The sequence below is a fragment of the Polypterus senegalus genome, chromosome 3 (genome assembly GCF_016835505.1).
Source record: "Polypterus senegalus isolate Bchr_013 chromosome 3, ASM1683550v1, whole genome shotgun sequence".
Lineage (NCBI taxonomy): Eukaryota > Metazoa > Chordata > Cladistia > Polypteriformes > Polypteridae > Polypterus > Polypterus senegalus.
The window spans coordinates 223175156-223197689 of record NC_053156.1 but is presented as its reverse complement, the minus strand read 5'-3'; the positions used below and the strand labels follow the sequence as shown (position 1 = coordinate 223197689).

The window sequence follows — 22534 nt, the reverse complement described above, 5'->3', positions numbered from 1 at the left end:
CATACAGGTAAGCAACACAGCAAGTACCATGGAGAACAACTTTTCATTGCCCACTATGTTAGAGTATGGTTTTCTTCCATGAAAGGGTGACCAGTATGGGAATGAGAAGCTGTAATGAGAGGAAGGGCCATATAATAGGCATGAAGCAATCAGAGTGTGGCTAGAATCTGCGTTTTTAAAAATCTACATTTTTGACCTTCCACATTAAAATGCCATGGCTGCATTTTAAGAAATATATGTCTCTGGAGAGTGTTATCAAAAGTCTCCATTTTCAGGGATTGAAAATGATAGGATACTGTGGATGAATGGTGAAAACTGAGGTTAATGTCAGCATTTTTAAACAAAAATATAGTAGTGTGGACTTAGCCTAAATATTGCTGGGATGAACAATCCTTGCTTTTCAACACCATTTCAAGACCCCATCGATGGCACATGGTGTCAGCCAAAACATAAACTGTTAAGCTAATAGTTTAAAGTGATTAATTTTTATAAGAGAAAAACTAGAAAAACAGACCAACACTTAAATGTAACCACGTCTTTGTAAATATTAATTAAAATGTCATCCTAAAATTCACTGCAGCTCTCTGAAGGTAAAATGAATTCTTCAAAAAGTGACAAGAAAATTCCAGTAAATCCACACTTGACATTGTTCTTAAAATTATTTTAATTTAAGGTTGCACAAATTCTGGAATTCACCATTAAAGTTCATTTGAAGACTTACATTTTCTTACATCGTTGACCCAGATAATAAAGGATAGGAATTTTTTTGCAGGTTCTGTAGCGATTTCTTGCATCATGGCAGCTATTCTTCTAAGCAGTTATAAAAAAAGGTATTGCTGCCAACACTCTTTACTGCCTATTGAATGCTATTTTGAATCAGATTTGTGTGTGTGTGTGTGTGTGTGTGTTTTGGTTGTTGAAACCTAATTTGTGCATACTGTGTTGTAATACACCTCTGTTCCTCCATTTACTTTTGAACCCCATCGGTTGCAGGGGATTACAGGGGTAGCGTGGCAGCTTCAGGTAAAGCTTAAAATGTTCAGAGTGAAAGTGACAAATTCTAAAATGCCTTTATGATTTTTTAATGGCTCTAAGAACTATTCGCTTTAGTTGTGGATGGCATATGGATTTATCATACTTTCAGATCACATTATTTTTCGAGGATATTGCAAACCAAGAAATGATTATTATGTGTGTATAATGTTATGATATGCTACATTTTTTTACTGTTAGTTTTTATTATGAAATATATTTGTGATTTGTTTCCCTATAAGGCAATTGAAATAGTGTATGCTGATTATTGCTGCTATAGATAGCCATTATAATAATGTGCACTTATTATTATAGTAGCTTTCCATGGATTCAGTTTCTTGACCGCATGATTTTCAGAAAGGTGACCACAATGTTAAACATGGACTTACTTCAGTTTTTGGTTTAATGTAACAATAGTTCAGAATAAAAAATAACACTTTAAACATTTAATTCATAAATAATCATTTGTACATTGATTTAATAATAATATTTTAAATAGAAATGTTAAAGAGCTTGGAAACTAAGTATAGAAACAGAGAAAAAGCAAACCCTAAAAATTCCACAACTTTCTATGTTTCCAACTTTAAATATTCTTTCCACTTTTTGATATTTGGTATCAATTAGGATGAGCGATATGGAAAAAATCTCCTGTAACCCAGTCACGAAAGCCTTCTGATGTTTAGGTTAATCTGCATTGTATTACACACTAAACTTGGATTGTCAAGTGCAAATCGGTTCAAAAATGTAAATTAAATTGGATAAAAAATAATATTTTCAAATAACTGCCACAGGTTTTTTCAAAACGGTTACTATGGTAATATGTCTCCACGTTATCTTTCCAATATAGAATTCCCACACAAGTTACCAAGTTATACTGGCTATTTGGCAATGGATTCATTTCAGAACACAAACCTAATGAAAGAAAAAACATTTAAAGACAAAATAATCATCTTGAAAACTGAAGCTGAATTCTCCTTATATTCAATATGACTGGTATCAAATAAGTTCTTACATTTATACATTTTAATGTTTTGTTCCACAAAATGCTATTTGATATTATCCTTGAAAGTATTTCTGAAAAGCATTCTTATTGTTACAACTCTGGCTTTTGAGATGGCATGGTTCTAATGCAGTTTTCTGATATGGTAAGGTCATGGTTGAGGTGTTGATGCTCCAAAAACTCAGAGGTTTCTTCTACAATCTGGCCAGGTATCCGGAAGTCAATTGCTGCTGGCTGCTGTGGCTGGTCTCTTTTGGGACTCGAGGTACTGTGCGGATTCCGAGACTCGAGCGTGCAGCCAGTGCCTTGTAGAAACTGGAGAAAATTCTCTTCAATAGATCCCTCACGGCTTGGTAGCCTGTCTTCTCCTGGTGTGTGCTTGAAGAAACAGTTGAGATGTTTGCTTAGCTCCCCCCGGATCTGACGGTTAAGACAGCCATAGAAAAATGGGTTTGAGGTAAAACAGAAGTAGCCTATCCAAGTTACAATGTTTTCCAGCTGTGCTGTAGAATCTGGTTCAACCATAGTCAAAGCTGAGTATAAGTGGAAAGAGAAGTAAGGGAGCCAGCAGAAAAGAAACTGTCCCCCCACTGCTATCAGAATGATAGCTGCTTTTCCTCCACCAAATGCCCGTTGTGGAGTGGTCCTTGGTGCTCCAGAACTAGTTACCATAGTGGACCTACTACTCAGCGATTCTGATCGCTGACGGGGGGTATCCATCCATGTTGGAAGAGGTCCATGATGCATGGCAGCCACTCTAGCCACCTTAAACATGCTGCAGTACACCACCAAAATGATCAGAACTGGGCAAAGGAAGTAGAAGAGTGTAAAAAAAACTACAAACACCTGATTGTTTGAGTGTCCTCCATTCCACTGTAGCGAGCAATGGCCATCAATCAGAACTCCATCTTGGAAAGGAGAGGAAGATCTTCTCTGGGAACTCCATCCTACCAGCGGGACAACAGCCATCCCAATGGCTTTGATCCAAATGCACACCAACACAGTGACCACAAGACCAATGGTCATTTTCACCTCATATCGCATGGGATGCACCACATAATAGTATCGTTCTACATTAATGGCTGAAATAGAAAGAATAGACACACTAATGAAGCAGACACTCAGAAAAAGATATCCACGGCACAAGGCCTCACTGAAAAAGGCCTTGTCAAACAAAGTGGAGCTTAAAAGGATTGCAAGAGGCATGAGAAGAAGGGCAGCCAAGAGGTCCACAAGGCAGAGATGAAACACAAAGACAAATTTCCTCAGCTGCGGAGTTTTGATGATGACCACCATAACAGCTATATTTCCAACCACAGCCACCAGGTCTACAAGCAGCATAAAGAAGAGTGCTATGGACTGAGAAAGCATGTTGTTATCCTGTGAGGCCAAGGTTGCATTGCTTGGATGAGCCAGGAGTTGATGTGAGTTCTGGAAGATGGAGGAATTCTTGATGGACCATATAGCGCTTGCTGCTGAAGGCTCCATGGATGAGAGGAAAAAGGAGACAAATTGCAGAGGCTTACAGGGTCATCACCCATCCTCCTTTCAGTACTGGGCAATAGTTGGTGCTGTAGTGGGGGGCGTCAATCTTTGACTATAGTAGCCTAAAGTGCTAACATGCAGCTTTGAGCCTCGGAAGACTCATGCACCTTGCCAAGATGTTTAATTTGCTTACAACAACTGGCATCTCAGCTCATGCCCCATTGGTTCATTCTGACTTCTTTACAGCACTTTTGTTTTGTAATCTCCCTGAGTTTACGTTTGTGCTTGAGATAGAAACACAACATTGGCCATGAAAGTGCTCTCTATCTCATTTCATTAATATTGTTTAATTTCGTCAAGCTGTTCATTTCTGGAAGGGTCAATCTTCACCTAGGAGAAGAGAGAAATATAAACACATGGCAGCAAATTAAAATTCATGGTCAGGAAACATAAACATGTGGATTTCAGATACACAAAATGAATCTGCTTATTTCTGTAACATGGTGGCTTTCAAAGTCAGCTCCTACTCAAAGTATTTCAAACAAACATTACAATCTAACAGAAGAGCTACTACACAGTACATTCCTACATTTTGCGTATTACATAATTTACTTAAGCCCCTTAAACAGTTGGTTTTAACTCCATCCATCCATCCATCTTCCTAACCTGCTTATCCTGAGCAGGGTTGCAGGGCAGCTGGAACTTAGTCCCTTTCTTCATACTCATGTGGTCATGTTCCAAACCAGAATGTTAAAAATAAGACAGTGAACATAATTTTGCAAAGTCCAAAATTATACTTAGAGACTCTACAAACCACTCAAACTCTATTTAAACCAAAGCAGAGACATATAATTTTTTAGCGGCCACTTGACTATTAAATAGTATAATACTTTGTTATACTTTGTTAACAGTTTATAGCAGGGGTCTCCAACCTTTTTTCCCCTGAGAGCTACTTTTACAAAATGAAAATGGCCGAGAGCTACTCATGTTTTCTAACGTTTCTTCTCATAGATTCTTTCAATCCAAACAAACTGAATAAGCTTGTTTTGCCTGAGCATTTACAAAATGTTTGGTGCCCACATTTTGTTTTAAAACATCACAAAAAATATTTCGTTCACCTGCAAGTGCATTTTGTATGTCTGTATGCATTTTCTAGTGTATCTCACACTATTGAATTAAAACATGAAATATGTCAAAATAAAACAATGCCATTACAAATACACAGATATTACTTATTTATTTGTCATTGTGTTACATGTCACTATTTCACTTCGCAAGAGTATTCACATGTCCAGTTGCATGTGTGATGTGTTTATCAGTTAGTCAGAGGACTGGCACTGCATGGAGTCAAGAAGAGAGGCAGGTGTATGTTGGAGTGTAGCCACTTACGTTCACTCTTATGGATTCATTTAAATGTTCATCTGTCAGTCTTGTTCTGAACTTTGATTTCATGACATTCATGTCAGAAAAGGCCAACTCACAGAGGTATGTAGACCCAAACAAAGCAGATATTATCAGAGCTGCTTGGTGAAGATTCTTATAGTTATCTGGCTTTACTAAGCCCCAGAAATGCTGAGAATGCTGTTGAGACTTTAATTGCACATTACTTTGAAGGTTTACTAATATATAATATATAAAATCCTATGTCTGTCCACTTTTGACGAGAGAACTACTTAACGGATTTAGATCGGTTTTTTTTTCTATAATTTGCTTGAACATTCCAGTTGATTTTGCAACTTCTCTCATTTCACTATGTATCATAGTTTGCTTGCAGTTTCGATTTATTTGCGCGGATCCAAGAAACACACAGCGGGCCGAGGGGAGGGGCCTTCCTCACTCACTCTCCAGCTTCGGGGTGAGTTCCTTAACTCCGCTCAGCTAGCGAACAAGAGAACAATTGAATTCAACTTTCTTTGATATTTAAAATAAAGTGTTACTTAGGTCTTAATGAGTTTGAGTCCAGATATTCTCTTAAGTGTATGCCACATTGAAAAAATTCAGATTGTGGATCTCTAATTTAACTAATCAAGTTTTCAAATTTATGTAGGATTCATTAACCCTCTGGCGAACTACTTGGAAAGGGATTGCAAGCTACCGGTAGCTCGAGAGCGACATGTTGAAGACCCCTGGTTTATAGCCATTAGTCATTTATCACATACTAATTTGTGGATAATTACCTGAGATTTTTAACTCTAAATGTGTCTGCTGTGAATGAGTGTATGAGTGTTATTAAAACATGTCTGGCACTGGTTCCTGCCCTCCATCCTCTATTACCGATCCGAACTTTGGGTTAAGTAGCCTCAGTGAATGAATGTATAGAAATTGTGTATTTGTGCCAAATGTGCTGTATTAGGTTTATATATTATACTTATTTAAAAACCAATAGCATAGTGATGGTAAATCTATCTGTTTCGATGACATTGTGCTTTTAGGAACCTCTGTTCACTGGATGTGTGAGCATTTATGCCCCCCTTTGTTTGTGCTTCTCTTTGCCAGACATTTCAGCCTTCTTCTGGATGCTGGATGCCATTATGCCTGAACACAGATGCCCGATGCTGGATGGTTTGTTGTTTTATATTTTTAACAAGCTTTACTACCTGTTTAAGACGGGTTGCAATCTAAATAATCAATGTAGACCTCAACATTAATATTTGCAGTGCATCCAGCAATGTGTATGTCTCTGCTATGTGCCATTTGTTATGGGATTCAAAAAAAGCAGTGTTAATGTTTGTGATGCACCACCTGTTGGAATGACACATGAAAGGCATTTTACTACTAAAAATGTTTGCAGTGCAGCATCTTTTGGAATGACTGAAACGTGGAAATTGGATGGGCACACAAACACATCCTTTTATTAAAGCAAATGTTGTAATAATCTATATCAATAAATCACAATATCTATTTGTCTATTCTTTATACATTGCAACACAGTATGTGAAAAATGCCATGAAACCTTTTAGTTTCCATCCTCTCATCCAGGAGTAGATGAATGACTGTTTTCTGTTGAAACCACATTGGTACTCTACTTCCTGCAATAGTCCTGCATCTAAATACTAGAGCAATATGAAGAGCTCATCTGAGAAGAAATTCAGAAGCTGTAAATAGAATGGTGGCTTCCTAATTCTATAAAACAGGCAGACATGAACTGAATTGAAGGACAGTCTCCTAAGGTTTGAGATATCTTTAGATATTTTGCACACTCACATATACATTAGGCCAATATAGAACTGCTAAATAACTTAAGACACATGTATGAAACTTGAATATTCAAAGAAAACCTGACATAAATAGGTGAAAAATAGAAAGCCTATACATTCAGTCCAGCATGCATAGCCCCTCTCCTGGAGCTGTAAGGCAAACACTCTATTTACATTCCTTAGAAGGTTGGCGTCCTTCAACATCTGCAATAAGATGCTGCAGATGTTCTACCAGACGGTTGTGGCGAGCGCCCTCTTCTACGCAGTGGTGTGCTGGGGAGGCAGCATAAAGAAGAAGGATGCCTCACGCCTGGACAAACTTGTTAGGAAGGCAGGCTCTATTGTAGGAATGAAACTGGACAGTTTGACATCTGTGGCAGAGCGACGGGTGCTAAGCAAACTCCTGTCAAGCATGGACAATTCACTGCATCCACTGAACAGTGCCATCTCCAGACAGAGGAGTAGCTTTAGTGACAGACTTCTGTCACTGTCCTGCTCCACTGACAGACTGAGCAGATCGTTCCTCCCCCACACTATGCGACTCTTCAATTCCACCCGGGGGAGTAAATGCTCATATTATTCAAAGTTATTGTCTGTTTTTATATGCATTTTTATTACTCTTTAATTTAATATTGTTTTTTGTATCAGTATACTGCTGCTGGATTATGTGAATTTCCCCTTGGGAATAATAAATTATCTATCTATCTATCTATCTATCTATCTATCTATCTATCTATCTATCTATCTATCTATCTATCTATCTATCTATCTATCTATCTATCTATCTATCTATCTATCTATCTATCTATCTATCTATCTATCTATCATTGTGCAATACTATATGCAGTATACATACTAAATATACAGACCTCACAGTTAGATTGATGTGGTTGTCTTCAGAGTGTCTCATCAAGAGTTAGTGCCTCCCTTTTGTACCCATTTTTCCTGGATAGGTTTCAGCCTCTGACAATCATGTCAAATACAATGGATATCAAAAGTCTATGTAATTTTTGAAAAAGTTCTGCTTTTGATATAAATATTGAAGATGAAAATAGCCTGATATGTCATGAATTTGCGTCAACCAAATCTGAAAGGTTCCCTGGGCCTTTCACCTCCACTGTACACTATATTTTATCGTATGTTATGCTATACCAAGCTATGCATTTACCTAATATCTTTTAGTGGTGAAACAGGATTGCTAAGCAACAATTATCCACTAATAAGTAAACTTTAAATGCATAATAGTTCAGCTATTTTTTGTAAAGTCTTATCAGTATTTTTAACAAGTACAGCAAAGGAGGCTGCAGCCATATCAGTGTGCATGTGTATGTAGCTGTGTGATTATTTTTTTTTTTACTCAATTTTACAAATTATCAGATTCTGGGTCCAATTTCACATTTGTGTGTAGGCGGGTTGTGTACTCTTCTTTTCTTCCCACAATAGGGGAGTGGGAGGCTTTGCTGGACATGGAGAGGCATATCTCTGTACAATATTCATTTTCATCTCTTAGCACATCTAATCTTCACACAGAAAAAGAGTAACTCTTAATGGTCGCATTTCTGTTCATCACTCATTTGTACTCCTATCTATTTTCATTAGAGAGTTGTAGAACTACTTAAGGACTGGATATTTTCTGGAACAATTGTATTAGGCTGTGAGTAATTGCTAAGGCGATTGAAGTGTTACAAGTGCCCTGAAAGGATTATCCTGGATGAGAACTGGGATCTGAGAGCTGCTCCCTGAAAGTCAGTTTTCTTTTGGTGGACTTTAATTAGGAAGGACTGAGCTATAATGGGCTGTGTAATGATGCCTCCCTCCTCAAGATCTCTGACTTGAAATTGTTCCTGTGAGTTTTCTCCTGAAACCCCACTCTCCTTCTGTATTACACAGACACATATTTTGGCCATTTCACATTACACAACTTTTCCAGCGATTTTCATTTGCAGACTTCATTTACATAAACTTAGCAAGTCAGAGATGGTCATGGCGTGCTCCCATGATCACCAGACGCATAGTCTGATGCAGGGGTACTTAATCACGATCCTGGAGGGCCGCAGTGGCTGCAGGTTTTCCTTCCAACTGGTTTCCTGATTAGAACTCTGTCCTCGCTGATAATGAAACTTTGTATTTAACTGTATGCCTTGTTAATGGTTTCACTCATTTAAGAGAAATTGTAATTGCGCTGTAGAGTTTCTTTACCTGAGAGCATTATCCGTGTGTTTTGTGGACTAGAACATAATTAAACTTAACGCTCCTTTCAATTCCCCTCTCATTTATTTCTAAACATTTTTTTTAAACACAGACACCTTTAATGGTGCATATGCACAGGTTTAAAAGGAAGCATGTTGGCTGGAGAGCTGCTGGTTTATTGGTTATCTGCATTTCATCATTAACTAACATCTGATTAACAAAACAGGTGATAATTAAAATTTTAAATATAGCCGCTAAAACTAAAATAGGCAATTAAGGGATCTGAATTGTAACAGGCAAGATAACTAAAATTAAGCTCAAAAATGTATTGCTTTAGTTATAAATAAATAAATGGGCTCTAATTTAAAAATTAGTTGATGTGAAAACCTGCAGCCACTGCAGCCCTCCAGGACTGTAATTGAGGACCTCTGATCTACAATGTAATGAAATTTGTCTTTGATGAATGAAAGTGCTGACAAGCCATATATTTAAACACCAAGTTTCATTGTCAGCAAGGACTAAGTTCTAATTGGGCAGCTGGCTGGAATGAAAACCTGTAGCCACTGCGGCCCTCCAGGACCATGATTGAGGACCCCTTGGTATGATATATCCAGTGACTCAATCCAACCAGTATGCAACTCACCACAAAAAAATCAAACAAGTTGTATGTATGTATAAGCTTGTGTGTGTGAGATGACAACATAGGAGTGCTCACCCAGAAGTACAATGTATATAGTGTAGTAACAAGATACAGTCTTATGAAAAAGTTTGGGAACCCCTCTTAATTCTTTGGATTTTTGTTTATCATTGGCTGTGCTTTCAAAGTAGCAACTTCCTTTTAATATATGACATGCCTTATGGAAACAGTAGTATTTCAGCAGTGACATTAAGTTTATTGGATTAACAGAAAATATGCAATATGCATCATAACAAAATCAGACAGGTGCATATGTTTGGGCATCCCAACAGAGATATTACATCAATACTTAGTTGAGCCTCCTTTTGCAAATATAACAGCCTCTAGACGCCTCCTATAGCCTTTGATGAGTGTCTAGATTCTGGATGGAGGTATTTTTGACCATTCTTCCATACAAAATCTCTCCAGTTCAGTTAAATTTCATGGCTGCCGAGCATGGACAGCCTGCTTCAAATCATCCCATAGATTTTCGATAATATTCAAGTCAGGGGACTGTGATGGCCATTTGTCTCATCAGTCCAAAGCACTTCGTTCCAAAATGAATCTAGCTTGTCTAAATGAGCATTTGTATACAACAAGCAACTCTGTTTGTGGCGAGAGTGCAGAAAGGGCTTCTTTCTCATCACCCTGCCATACAGATGTTCTTTGTGGAAATTGCGGTGAATTGTAGAACAACATACAGATACACCATCTGCAGCAAGATGTTCTTGCAGGTCTTTGGAGGTGATCTGTGAGTTGTCTGTAACCATTCTCACAATCCTGCACATATGCTGCTCCTGTATTTTTGTTGGCCTGCCAGACCTGGGTTTAACAGCAACTGTGCCTGTGGCCTTCCATTTCCTGATTACATTCCGTACAGTTGAAACTGACAGCTTAAACCTCTGAGAGAGCTTTTTGTAGCCTTCTCCTAAACCATGATACTGAACAATCTTTGTTTTCAGATCTTTTGAGAGTTGCTTTGAGGATCCCATGCTGTCACTCTTCAGAGGAGAGTCAAAGGGAAGCACAACTTGCACTTGACCACCTTAAATACCTTTTCTCATGATTGGACACACCTGTCTATGAAGTTCAAGGCTTAACGAGCTAATCCAACCAATTTGGTGTTGCAAGTAATCAGCATTGAGCAGTTACATGCATTCAAATCAGCAAAATTACAAGGGTACCCAAATTTTTGCACAGCCAGTTTTTCACATTTGATTTAATTTCATACAACTAAATACTGCTTCACTAAAAATCTTTGTTCGGAAAATACCCCAGTACTCAGATGTTCCTAGGAAATGAAAGACATACCACTGTTATCTTTTTTGTTGAAAGAAGAGTAAATTATTATGCAGGCTGAGAGGGGTTCCCAAACTTTTTCATATGACTGTATAAGAAAATCAGTGTTTTGGATCTGACAAATAGAAAAGAGAATTGTCTGATGTTGTGTGTCTGCGGTGGGTTGGCACCTTGCCCGGGATTGGTTTCTGCCTTGCGCCCTGTGTTGGCTGGGATTGGCTCCAGCAGACCCCTGTGACCCTATGTTCGGGTTCAACGGGTTCGAGAATGGATGGATGGATGTTGTGTGTTTTATGCACCATGCCAGAATGGGAAAAAAAGAAAAAGAAAGCCAGAGATGAAGTAAACATGCCTGTAAAGATTTTGTGGTTTACTGCCTCTTAGATCGCGTAAGGCTGTGAGTAACCTTTGTATTTAATGGGAATGGGTTGTGTATGATCTGCAACGTGTGTTGTTATTGATTAAGCAATTGACATTGCTCTGACATTTGTCTGCGATTCTTGAAGGGGACCAATCCCCCAACCCCTTCGCTCTAATCTCAGAGAAACTCTGCCATAAAGCCTTCACCCAGGCACTGTCTCCATCAGACAGCATATTATTGGTAATCAGAATAAGGGATGAGCTTGTGTGATATTTGGCAAACAGGTTCTTCTCACTATAAGTGAGGTTGTGGCCAAAAATTTCAGCCTTGCCCTTCTCTGAGGGAGGCATAGGGTCAAAAAAAGTAGCATAAAATAATTCAATGTAACCTAGTGACATTTTCAGGTGACAAGATCAGCAACTCAGTTGTCAAGTTTGACGTCTCCTTCAATTAGAAGTCCCGTAATGTGGCATCAGCTTAAGTTGGTCTAGTCATTGTGAATGTTCCCTGCAATGGACTAGTTTCCAGGTTTGATTTCCATGATGCTGGGAAGTAAACTGGCTCCTGTGAACCCAGGACTGGATAAATGGGTTAAAAAATGGCTTTTCACTTTCAATTTTTTCACTACTGAAGCACAGGCAGATTAAGTGTTGAGCTGCACAGTGAGTATGAAACAGGAACATAACTTGAAAGCTTGAGGTTTAAAGTACAGTTCCCTAGCTACTATGCCTACCTTCTTTTGAACCTAAAAACCACAGGCAATTCAAGACAGAAAGCAATAACATACACACTAAATCCCCAGAGTGGGCATCCCTGCTAATTGTTAAGTGTCCATGTTTGACAAATAAACATACTGTATAGTCTCCTGGAGAGTCCTAATAGACTAGTTTTTGATGACTAGCTTTTATCCAGATGGCCTACAGTCACACATTCACTGTCTAAAGGCCTCTATTTTCTTTTACCCAGGACATCCAGATTAAAACAGATTGTGATTTCACAGTCTCAATCATAACTCTATAAAGTGATGGCTGGAAAGGCTACCCAGAACCCTTCTGGTCCAACTGGTAGTCCATCAGAGGAAATAATAGGCATTGGCAATTGGTTTTCAATATAAAATGTATACTGATGTTATTGTTCAGACAAACTTAATCAAAGAGTATAACCTTTTACTTTGATTTAAAATTGTTATTAAAGAAAACAGTCCATCCTGTAAACTGTAACTCTACTGTAATGTAAATGAAGATGTACATTAAATGTCACCCCTTTAATCACTAACACACTATTTTGGAGGATTTTAAATTTCTGGGTTCTGAAGGTTAAAGTATATTAGCCCTACCAGACTACATTTAAGCAGCAGGTGAGATGGGTTGATGGGATACATGACTATAGTAGATCTGAATGCAAAAAAAAAAAGAATATCATCCTGGTTGGGCTCCGTGGCCACCGCCAGGGGGAGCTGTGAGGCTTCCTGAGACCGTGTGGGCGGCAACACAGCCACACCCGTAAGTGCAGCCTAATTTAGGTTAATTATCACCTGAAGCACTTCCAGGTGGGCTATAAAGGGAGCCTGCTGCCACTACTCAGGGCGCAAGAGTCGGGAGGAGGAGGAGGATGATGAAGCTGCCCTGGTAGGAGTGAGAAGAGTGTGATTTGGAGTGTGATTTACTTTTGGTTATTTTGGGACTGCGTTAGGGCCTGTGGGACACGGGGAACACGTGTCCCACGGCTGAAGAAGAAAATAAAGACTTTTTGTTTGTTTTACCCATGCCTCAGGTGTCAGTCTGTGTCGGGTTGGTGCCAATAAAGTGCCTTTTATCACACTATATATGACTCCAGCAGAGTAAATATATCTATTTAAACAAGCAGGGGAACCAGTGTTGCTCAGGGTGGAATAAAGTGCAGGAGTGGTCACTAAATAAATTCCCCATGGAGAAATATTTTAGCCTACCCACCATAAGCACCAACTTTGCATACTTGAGCAAAGTCCCTAAAATGCCCCCGGGCCCTTTCCTAATAAAATGCAGGTGCAGTCAGTAAAGTTGGTGGCACCTTATACCATTTCTAGTTGGAGGCAATGCAGTTGCTGATCTTGTCATCTGTGTATGTCAGATTACGCAACTTAAAATCACATGGCAGGACAAATTCCACAATGACTTTCCAGCACAGTTGTGCTCGTCCCTTTTACTGTCAGTTAAGAACGTGCTGTCTGATAGGGCTTGAAGAATGCTCAACAGGTATAGTGAGTTCAATCAAAATTTTGGCCCTTTATCTTTTTATTTTTGTCATTCTGTCTTGGTACAAAAAGCATCAGACATCAAACAGACAAGCCTCTCTTGTGTTTGTGAAGTCCCGAACACTCACAGTCCTTATTCCTCGTAGCTGAATTACAGCATATGCTTTGTACTTCCAATTGAGCACTCATTGATTCTGAACTTATGCACACACAGATCCCACCCCCACGACTCAGGACAAAATTAAGCCGTGTTCTATTACAAGTGTAAAGTCGGAATTTCCAAGTTCCTAGTCAGAATTTTCAACTGGAACAACTCAGAAACTCGAGGCTGGGCTGTCAAGTCCGAGTTTGTCTGACTTCAGATCAAACTTTAGTGAAAGTTGTAGTATTATACTGTTTTATTAGCACTTCAGTCTATTTGCGTCTCATTAAATCAGTCGTACACACAGTATTGTATATATTCTATTTGTGCTACAGTGTCTGGATAAGCAAAATACCACCTAATGCGTTATCAACTGTTATTCATTTTGATGGATCAAACACAACAAAGGTTTTCCACGATACATCCACAATGGTTTTTCGAACGTTTTACTGGAATGAGGTGAACTTGGATGTGACATCATTCCCAGCTCTGATATCCAATTTCTGAGGTAAATGGAACATAGCATAAAACCTGTTTGAGTTTATCAGGGTAAGCTGCAGGCAGGTTGGACATAGTCACCAGGTATGTTAAACTGCATGAATGGTGGTCATGGAAGAACACTGCAACTGCTGCTGACTCGCTAAGGTTATGTAAATGAAGTCTGAAATGACTACATGAAAATTGACTGAAAAGTTGCACAATGTAACATGGCCTTCAGAGACATCCAATTTCCAGATCTTCAATAAATTTCAAAATTAAACATGGCCTATGGTCTCCCCCTATGTAAACAGGGAATCTATGCAAAATTTGGTGAAGATGGATTCATTGTATATCCATCCATCCATTTTCCAACCCGCTGAATCCAAACACAGGGTCACGGGGGTCTCCTGGAGCCAATCCCAGCCAACACAGGGCACAAGACAGGAAACAATCCCAGGCAGGGTGCCAACCCAACCGCAGTTCATTGTATATGTAACTTTATATATTACATTAGTATAACATACATTCTCAAACCTGCTTAATCCAATTCAGTATTGAGGGGAGCTAGTCTCTAATAGGCCGTTTAAATATAATAGGCCGTTTAAATATGCACAATTACAACCCAGTCACCAATTTCTCTAACAAGCATGTATTTGGTACACTAAGAAGTACCAAAGGTGCACCATGTCACTTGGTCATAGATATATGTATATCCTAGATATATATACTGTACATAAATATACTGTATATACTGTCCATTTTGTCCAATGGGACATAAATTAAACCATACAAGCAGTTACACAACTCTTTTGTAAAGCCTTGAGATTCAGAGAGAAGTCAACAGGGAGAAAACTTAATAATTAAAGAAGAGGATTTCCTAGGAGTGGATTTTGGAAGTAGATAGGTATAATATGTTTACTGAACAGTAGTGGACTTGTGAGGTGTTTTTGTAAACAACGAAGGATAGGTGGTTTAAAAACTACTAAATTTACTTGCACTTTTAAATAAAAAATGCATGGGGTCATCATTTATTCCACAGGCAAAAAGAGCCCAGCTGTTCTGAGATTTTTCAAGGTGTACCTGTTCCAGGAATGAGCATGCATAAGAACGTAAGAAATCTGACAAACAAGAGGAGATCAATCAGTCCATCAGGCTCGTTTCTTTAGCTAACACCTAAGCTGCCCAAATATCTCATTCAGATACTCCTTAAAGGTTGTCAAGGTTTCTGCTTCAGCTCTAAGAATGACCCAGAAGCTAGGTGTCTAAAAAGCCATTATATGACAGTGGCAAGTTGAGCCTAAAGATATGTGAAAAAGTTGTAAACTAATGTTAATGGTACACTAGAGATATATTTTACCTTATATCCTCCCATTCGTAGGAAGTGCTAGTTCAACAATAAATATACACAATCAGTACAATTATCTAATTTGATCTACATTCTAATACCTAGAATATTAGCAAACAAATTCACATTACAGAGTGCATGCATTGTTCTCCTAGGAGGTCCAAGATGCTCACAATACACACAGTCTCTTGTTAGCGTTATCACGAGAAACAGCAGGTTTTGTAGGAAACATTGAGCTTCACATGCAGGCAGTCATCTGAGTGGCAGAAAAGTTCACTTAAAAGTGGACTGTATTGACTGTTCATTCTATTGATGAACCCATGACCCCTTAAACGGCTGATGAAGCCCATCAACATCATGCTTTTAGATCACATGATTTATCATCACCACCTCTTGTTCATTATATACGGATAATCCACAACTCTGCTTGATTATTATTGCCTGCCTCTATGATATTAACACATTAACAAATTGTGCAACTTCTTAACAGATTTCCATAATAAGACAGACAAACATGACTCTTTCTCCTTGAATGTCGACTCCTGAGGACTTTTAATTACTTTTTCCAATATAAGGATTGTTAACAGCAAACTAAACTGTACTCCCATATAGTAGCTCAACTACTCCAAAGACTCAATTATGTTAAAAACGTCCCCATGCTGGATGTAGAAAGATTTTGTCATGCAAATCTTCCAATAATTACCAATGATATCACCATTTCCAGGTTTTTAAAGTTTTGGCCATATAACTTCCAAAATGCTAAGAAACTGGAATTCCTCAGCTAAACGTTCACAAAAATCTGCATGTAACTCATACAGAAGAACTCAGAAATGAAGTACCTCATAGTGCTGTTGGTTAATTTGTATAAAAGCTGCCCTTCTTTCTGTTGACCATTTTACTTACTCAACTTTATGATGTGCTCTGACAAATAGTTTAAGTATTTCTGCTCAAAGAGACCTATTTGTTCCAGCTTAGTCAGTTAATCAACCAATTCATCTCAGTTTTATATAGTGCCTTTCGAAGCAGGCAGCATCCCAAATGTAGTATATTTATTTCTAGATTTCTGCAACTGGAGCACTGGTAGGTTAAGTAAATGGTAATGGTCCCATAATGAGTTGGTTGTGGCTGACAGTTTAAAGCAAATTAATCTTATGATTTATCAGGCTGAAGACTGACAACTTATCTGTTCCAATTTTAAACTAACATTTTTTGTCTATATCATCCTTATCTCAAGGTTTGTCTTGCTCTTGCAGTATTGCTTTATTTTTATATTTTTGCTCTTCTCTTACAGCTGCCAGCTAGATGCATTAGACAATGGCGATATGTCACAACTCCAGAAGGCAGGGTTCAAATACTAATCCAGTCACTGCCTGTATGGATTGTGCAAATCTTTCCACCGTGCTTTTGTTGGTTTTCCTTCTGTAAGTCAAACTGAGGCATGATGGATTGATTGAATGACAATAATAGAAACTGGACTACATGAGTGGGTTTATGTGTATGCCCAGTGATAAACTGGTGTCTCATTTGTAGCTGGTTCATGTCTTGCTGCTGAGGCTGTTCAGACAGGTCCCAGTTTCTTGTAGCTCAAGAAATGGATCAATGGTTGGATGGATCTCCAGAAGTAATTTTGTGTAAAAGTGCACTTAACTAAGTTGTAAACCATTATGTTATGGTGGATGCATTGTCATAGGAATTATATAAATTGTGATCCCTGCAAATTAGTTTGTTATATGAATATGAAAGGTACAATATAAAAATCAATTACTTGCTAAAATGCTTAGGCCTAGAATTTTATTTTATAAAATGGTACTATACATACTGTATAACTCAGCATGCTTAATCCTCCAGTTCTGGGATGTATGGGCCACAGCCCATCAGGTATAAAGCAAAAAACGATTGTCTATTTATGCTGCTCCTTCTTAGGGCACATTCAATAACACAACCACACTCACTCACATCGGGGCCAGCTTAGCATGGCAAACTGACAATAGGCACACGTCTTTGGGATGTATGAGGATCATCTCCATTCCCATTGCTGATTGTGAAAGGTGGTATATAAAATATCGATTAAGTGATTGATTGAAAACACAGTGCACACCATCCTGGAACAAACAACATTTGGCTGCTACAAAACCATGTTGGCATTCTCTGGGCTACTGTAATATAGACATTTCTAAAACATCTAAATACTGATACCTTTTGCCATGGCATTGCAAGTTGTAAGTCTTCTGATTGAAGCTGTAATCTGCTTTTCATGATTTAGGAGTAAATGGAAAGCTGGTAGACAGATAAATAGCTCAAAGTGTTAAAATGTCATCATTTTCAAAACTGACAGACTTTTTCTCTGGAAAGTTGTCAAAGCTGAGGCATGGACAAGGTTACAGATTTGTGGAGCCTGTGCATCAGCGGACAATACATTTATTTTTAGACATTGCTTGTGGCATGCTGTAGAGCAGGCCTTGCATCTCTCTCTCTCTCTCTCTCTCTCTCTCTCTCTCTTTTCTCTGGTCCCTCTCTACTTCTCAGGCTTTACAATAGAACAACAGCCTTGGGTAAAGTTTACTGGAAGCGTGGATCTCTTAGCCACTGATTATCTTGGAGTCCACTCCAGACTGGCCTCTTTCAGACTTAGCAGTTAGCTTTAATGCTTTAAGGTGAGTGAATGAGTTCCAGAGCAAAGTGAGAGAGGCAGAGAGAGATAGAGAGAGAGGTCTGTCATAGCAGGCACAGTCCACTCAATTGTACCCACCATCCCTGCCATCACATACAGTGTCTTTTATATGGATGTGGGTCTTCATGTGTCTATCTGATCCATCATCGCAACTATATATATATATATATATATATATATATATATATATATATATATATATATATATATATATATATATAAACATATGGAGATGCACAGGTAGACATACAAAAACCCTTAGAGCCAGAGAGTGGGACAAGCTGCCCTTTTTCTAGCAGTGTCCAAGACCTCTTAGCAAGCCTTGCCAGCTGACACCTGCACATGACGGTCCTATTGGACCTGATTGGTTTCACTTAACATTGCTGCACAGATGTGTGCCATCTCCTCATTTCATGAAGTATACCCACTTCCTGTGTCTCCACCCCTTCCCTGTGCCTTATTTACACACAACAATAGAATTTAATGTCTCTAGCATCTTTCTAATCAATAGCAGGACAACAAAGCCACACTATCAAGCCTGACACTACCAATACACACAGCACAGTACATGTATCCTAGCAATGACAATAGACCTGTGGTGGTCTGTCTGCTTGCAGAGAAGCACTTGCCTACCTTACTTGCTCTTTTTTTTTTTCCTGGTTGCTTCTGGGGGTCTGGCTTGAACAGATGAGAGCCTTTTCCACTAGAGATGATGCCCTGAGAGACACTGCAGTGAAGAATGAAAGGCAGGCAGGCAGGCAAGCAGGCAGGCAGGAGGGTGGTTAGCACTGAAGCACTCCTCTGGGTCCTAGTGATTGCCAGATATGAGTTCATTCAATACCCGCAAGAGTGGCTTCTTTAAGCCGCTGTCCTCTAAGCAGAAAATTCGAAAAATCACCCTGAAGTACTTGGATGGCCTTCATGATCCCAATAACATGCTCAGGTGGGATGCTTTTTAATAATCTTGTTCTGTTTAGATTTTTGCTATTTTTCACACAAATCTTCCATTCATTTCACATAATTACTTGACTCCAGTTCTCTGGATTAGATCGGTGAAAAAATAAAAGCTGATAGCTTTATTACTAGTTCAAACCTATAAGTGTAATATAAAAATTCACCTCAAACATTCCTCCAATCTTTCAAAGGACTATTTCATCTTGACATTCAATCCATCTGTCTTTTCTCTCAGTTAATGCTACTGGTAAATTATAATAATGGACACCAGATAAGACTTCTCTTGACAAAGTGTTATTTCATTTAACAACTCTGGAAATCTAGTGTCTTTAACTCTGAAACAATGCGATAATTTGGAGGTGACTGCATTTCAAAGTACTGCAGCCGCATGCAAGTTCCATTCAAGATACCAATCTTACAAACTGTATAAGATGACAGAAAACAAAAATAGGGTCCAAGTGGGCAAGGATGCTGAGAGCAGGGTGGGCAGGATTAAAAAAGTCACATGCTGGCCAAGAATATCATAACCCAACCCAGCTTCCATATATGGTCCATGTACTTTTTGGTATTTGAAAATTAATTTTAGAAGCAAAAAACGAAAAAATAAAAATGAAAGGAATTTTCAGATTTTGATTTTTGATTAACGAAAAAAATGAGGGAAAATAAGGTATTTTTTAATTCTATGGTAACAAATAGCAGTCATAAACTTAAAATTACACATACTTTTCTGGATTTATTTGTGATTCAAATAATGAAAGTGTAATAGCTCAAAAACAACAAAACAGACGCATTTTCGTTGTCTGAAACCGGAAGTACTTTTTCTTCTTCTGTGCGATTTTCGACGACACGTGCGAACAGTCCTCCTCACAATACATCAATCGACGGCCTTGGAGTTACACTGGCATCAGTAGAGGATGGGTCCGTGTACGTTTTGGTATTTAAAATTTCATTTTAGAAGCAAACATGAAAAAACGAAAATGAAAGGAATTTTCAGATTTAGATTTTTGATTAAAGAATAAAATGAGGGAAAATAAGGTATTTTGTAATTCTGTGGAAACAAATAGCAGTCATAAACTTAAAATTACACATACTTTTCTGGATTTATTTGTGATTCAAATAATTAAAGTGTTATAGCTCAAAAACAACAAAACCAACGCATTTTCGTTGTCTGAAAACGGAGGTACTTCTTCTTTTGCACGATTTTTGAAGACACGTGCGAACCTCCCAACGTATTCCTCACAAGACATCGATCAACAGCCTTGAAGTTACACTGCATGGCATCAGCAGAGGATGGACCGTTACGTTGTTTTTCAGAACAGTAAAAGAGTGACACTCCAGAGTCGCATCTTTCAGGTAAAAATACAATCTTTGCAAACTTTGCTTCATTGATGTAACAGCTCTTATATGAACATTATTGTTGTTACTTACTGTGAAACAGCCAACATTTGGTGATTTCATTTACTAACAGTAAGTCTGGCAATTTTTAGAGTGCTAGCATTTTGAATGGTTGCTCATTGACTTTTACCGGCTACTATAGCTAGTAAACGTTTCGAGTATTAACAGTGTGCAAAAGTATAACACGTTAGTAGAGCGACGTGATTTACAGAAAGTTTTCTTAACATGCGTTACATTTGTCAAATAGGAACCATTCACACATTTATACACATTCAAAATGCTAGCACTCTAAAAATTGCCAGACTTACTGTTAGTAAATGAAATCACCAAATGTTGGCTGTTTCACAGTAAGTAATAACAATAATGTTCATAAAACAACTGCTACATCAATGAAGCAGTTTGTATTTTTACCGGAAAGATGCGACTCCATTTTTCTGCAGTCATGTCCTCGTCCCAGAGTGTCACTCTTTTACTGTTCTAAAAAACAACGTAATGGTCCATCCTCTGCTGATGTCAGTGTAACTTCAAGGCCGTCGGTCGATGTCTTGTGAGGAGGACGTTGGGAGGTTCGCACGTGTCGTCAAAAATCATGCAGAAGAAGAAGTACTTAGGGTTTCAGACAACGAAAATGCGTCTGTTTTGTTGTTTTTGAGCTATTACACTTTCATTATTTGAATCACAAATAAATCCAGAAAAGTGCGTGTAATTTTAACTTTATGACTGCTATTTGTTATCACAGAATTACAAAATACCTTATTTTCTCTCATTTTATTCTTTAATCAAAAATCAAAATCTGAAAATTCCTTTCATTTTCGTTTTTTCGTTTTTGCTTCTAAAATGAATTTTCAAATACCAAAAAGTACACGGACCCTTGACCCTTGATGTTACCACAGTTTCAAAATTTATTTCTATGACTTGATTTACGGCACCAAAAATAATGTATTTTTTAAATTAAATCTAAAATTATAACAATATGAAAAGAGATGAGAATAGAGAATAAAATAGGGATATGAAGATAGGGAACATGAAGATAAATGTTCAAAACTAGGAAAAACTCAGATCTCTGGTCCTTGAAGAAAGGAGATTCATGCGCTTCTTACCAACCACGGCACCACGGGTCAGTGTAGTGAAATGTTGCCTTGGCTAATTTCTTGACAGCTAAGCTCTGTCAGTCATGTCATGTAGAGATGCCCCCACTCACTGTATGAAGGACCAAAATCCCTATAACTTGGCATAGGAAGCCCGCACCTTTAAATCTTTGGTCATGAATAACTTTCTGTTGTGCTCACAGTGCATGACTCGCATTTGCAATGGAAACAATCAGTTGACCTGTGCAATGTGCTTCACTGTCAGCAGAGATGGTCGCAGTTCTTTTCCTGTCAGCAATGCTGTATGCCCACACTGGTGTTTTTTTTTCTGCCAGCCAGAACACTTACTGTGAGAAGGACCTATAGTTCAATTACTTGGACAAGGTAGCCCGTATCACCAATTCTTGGCTCACATAACATTTATCAATTCATAAGCTCTCAATTAAAACCAAAACCAAGATTTTTAAGGCTCAGAGGTTTGTGAATTTTTGCGTGACAGACACAGAGCCCTTAGTTGTCATGGACTAGGAGTCCCAAAGTCCCAATTAGTTCCAAAAGCACCTCCAAAAAGGATATCACCATCAAATCCTGGCTAGTAATAACAGCAAGGACAGAATCTATATAAAATAAAAAATGTATTCTTACCAAATTTATTTTCAATAACAATGAAGCTCTATGGAGCACAGGAAGCAAAGGAATTGCCACAGATAAAACAAATGGGACATAATAAAAGCAGTTTATATACTGTATGTAGAAAAAAACAAAATAAAGAAGGACACACATGATCAACATATATCAAAGAATCAAAAATGACCAAAGAAACATTAAACATGAATTTTAACCCTAGCCAGGGGAGGAACCCTGGCTGAGACCTGAGATTAGCATTTTGTATATAAGAGAACGTAAAAATTCTCAAAATTGTTTAAAAAATCCTTTATTACACAACTTACAGCAGTTCCCTTTAGGTCACTGTCAAAAAAAAACTC

General features: G+C 38.2%; 1 protein-coding gene across 3 annotated transcripts in view; it reads right to left on the bottom strand.

Moving 5' to 3' along the window:
* Positions 1-683: 683 nt before the first annotated feature.
* Positions 684-22534, bottom strand: part of gpr61 (G protein-coupled receptor 61) — a 112689-nt gene continuing 90838 nt past the window's right edge. The window contains exons 1-2 of one of the 3 annotated variants that reach the window (XM_039748567.1): positions 18745-18886; positions 684-3907 (exon numbers count right to left, since the gene is read on the bottom strand). In XM_039748567.1, the coding sequence (XP_039604501.1) occupies positions 2126-3520 (1395 nt within the window). In that variant the 5' untranslated portion in view covers positions 3521-3907; positions 18745-18886 and the 3' untranslated portion in view covers positions 684-2125. Of the gene's footprint in view, positions 3908-17636; positions 17655-18744; positions 18887-22534 lie in introns of those variants that run through there. The other 2 variants (XM_039748570.1, XM_039748568.1) reach the window with 2 other exon arrangements.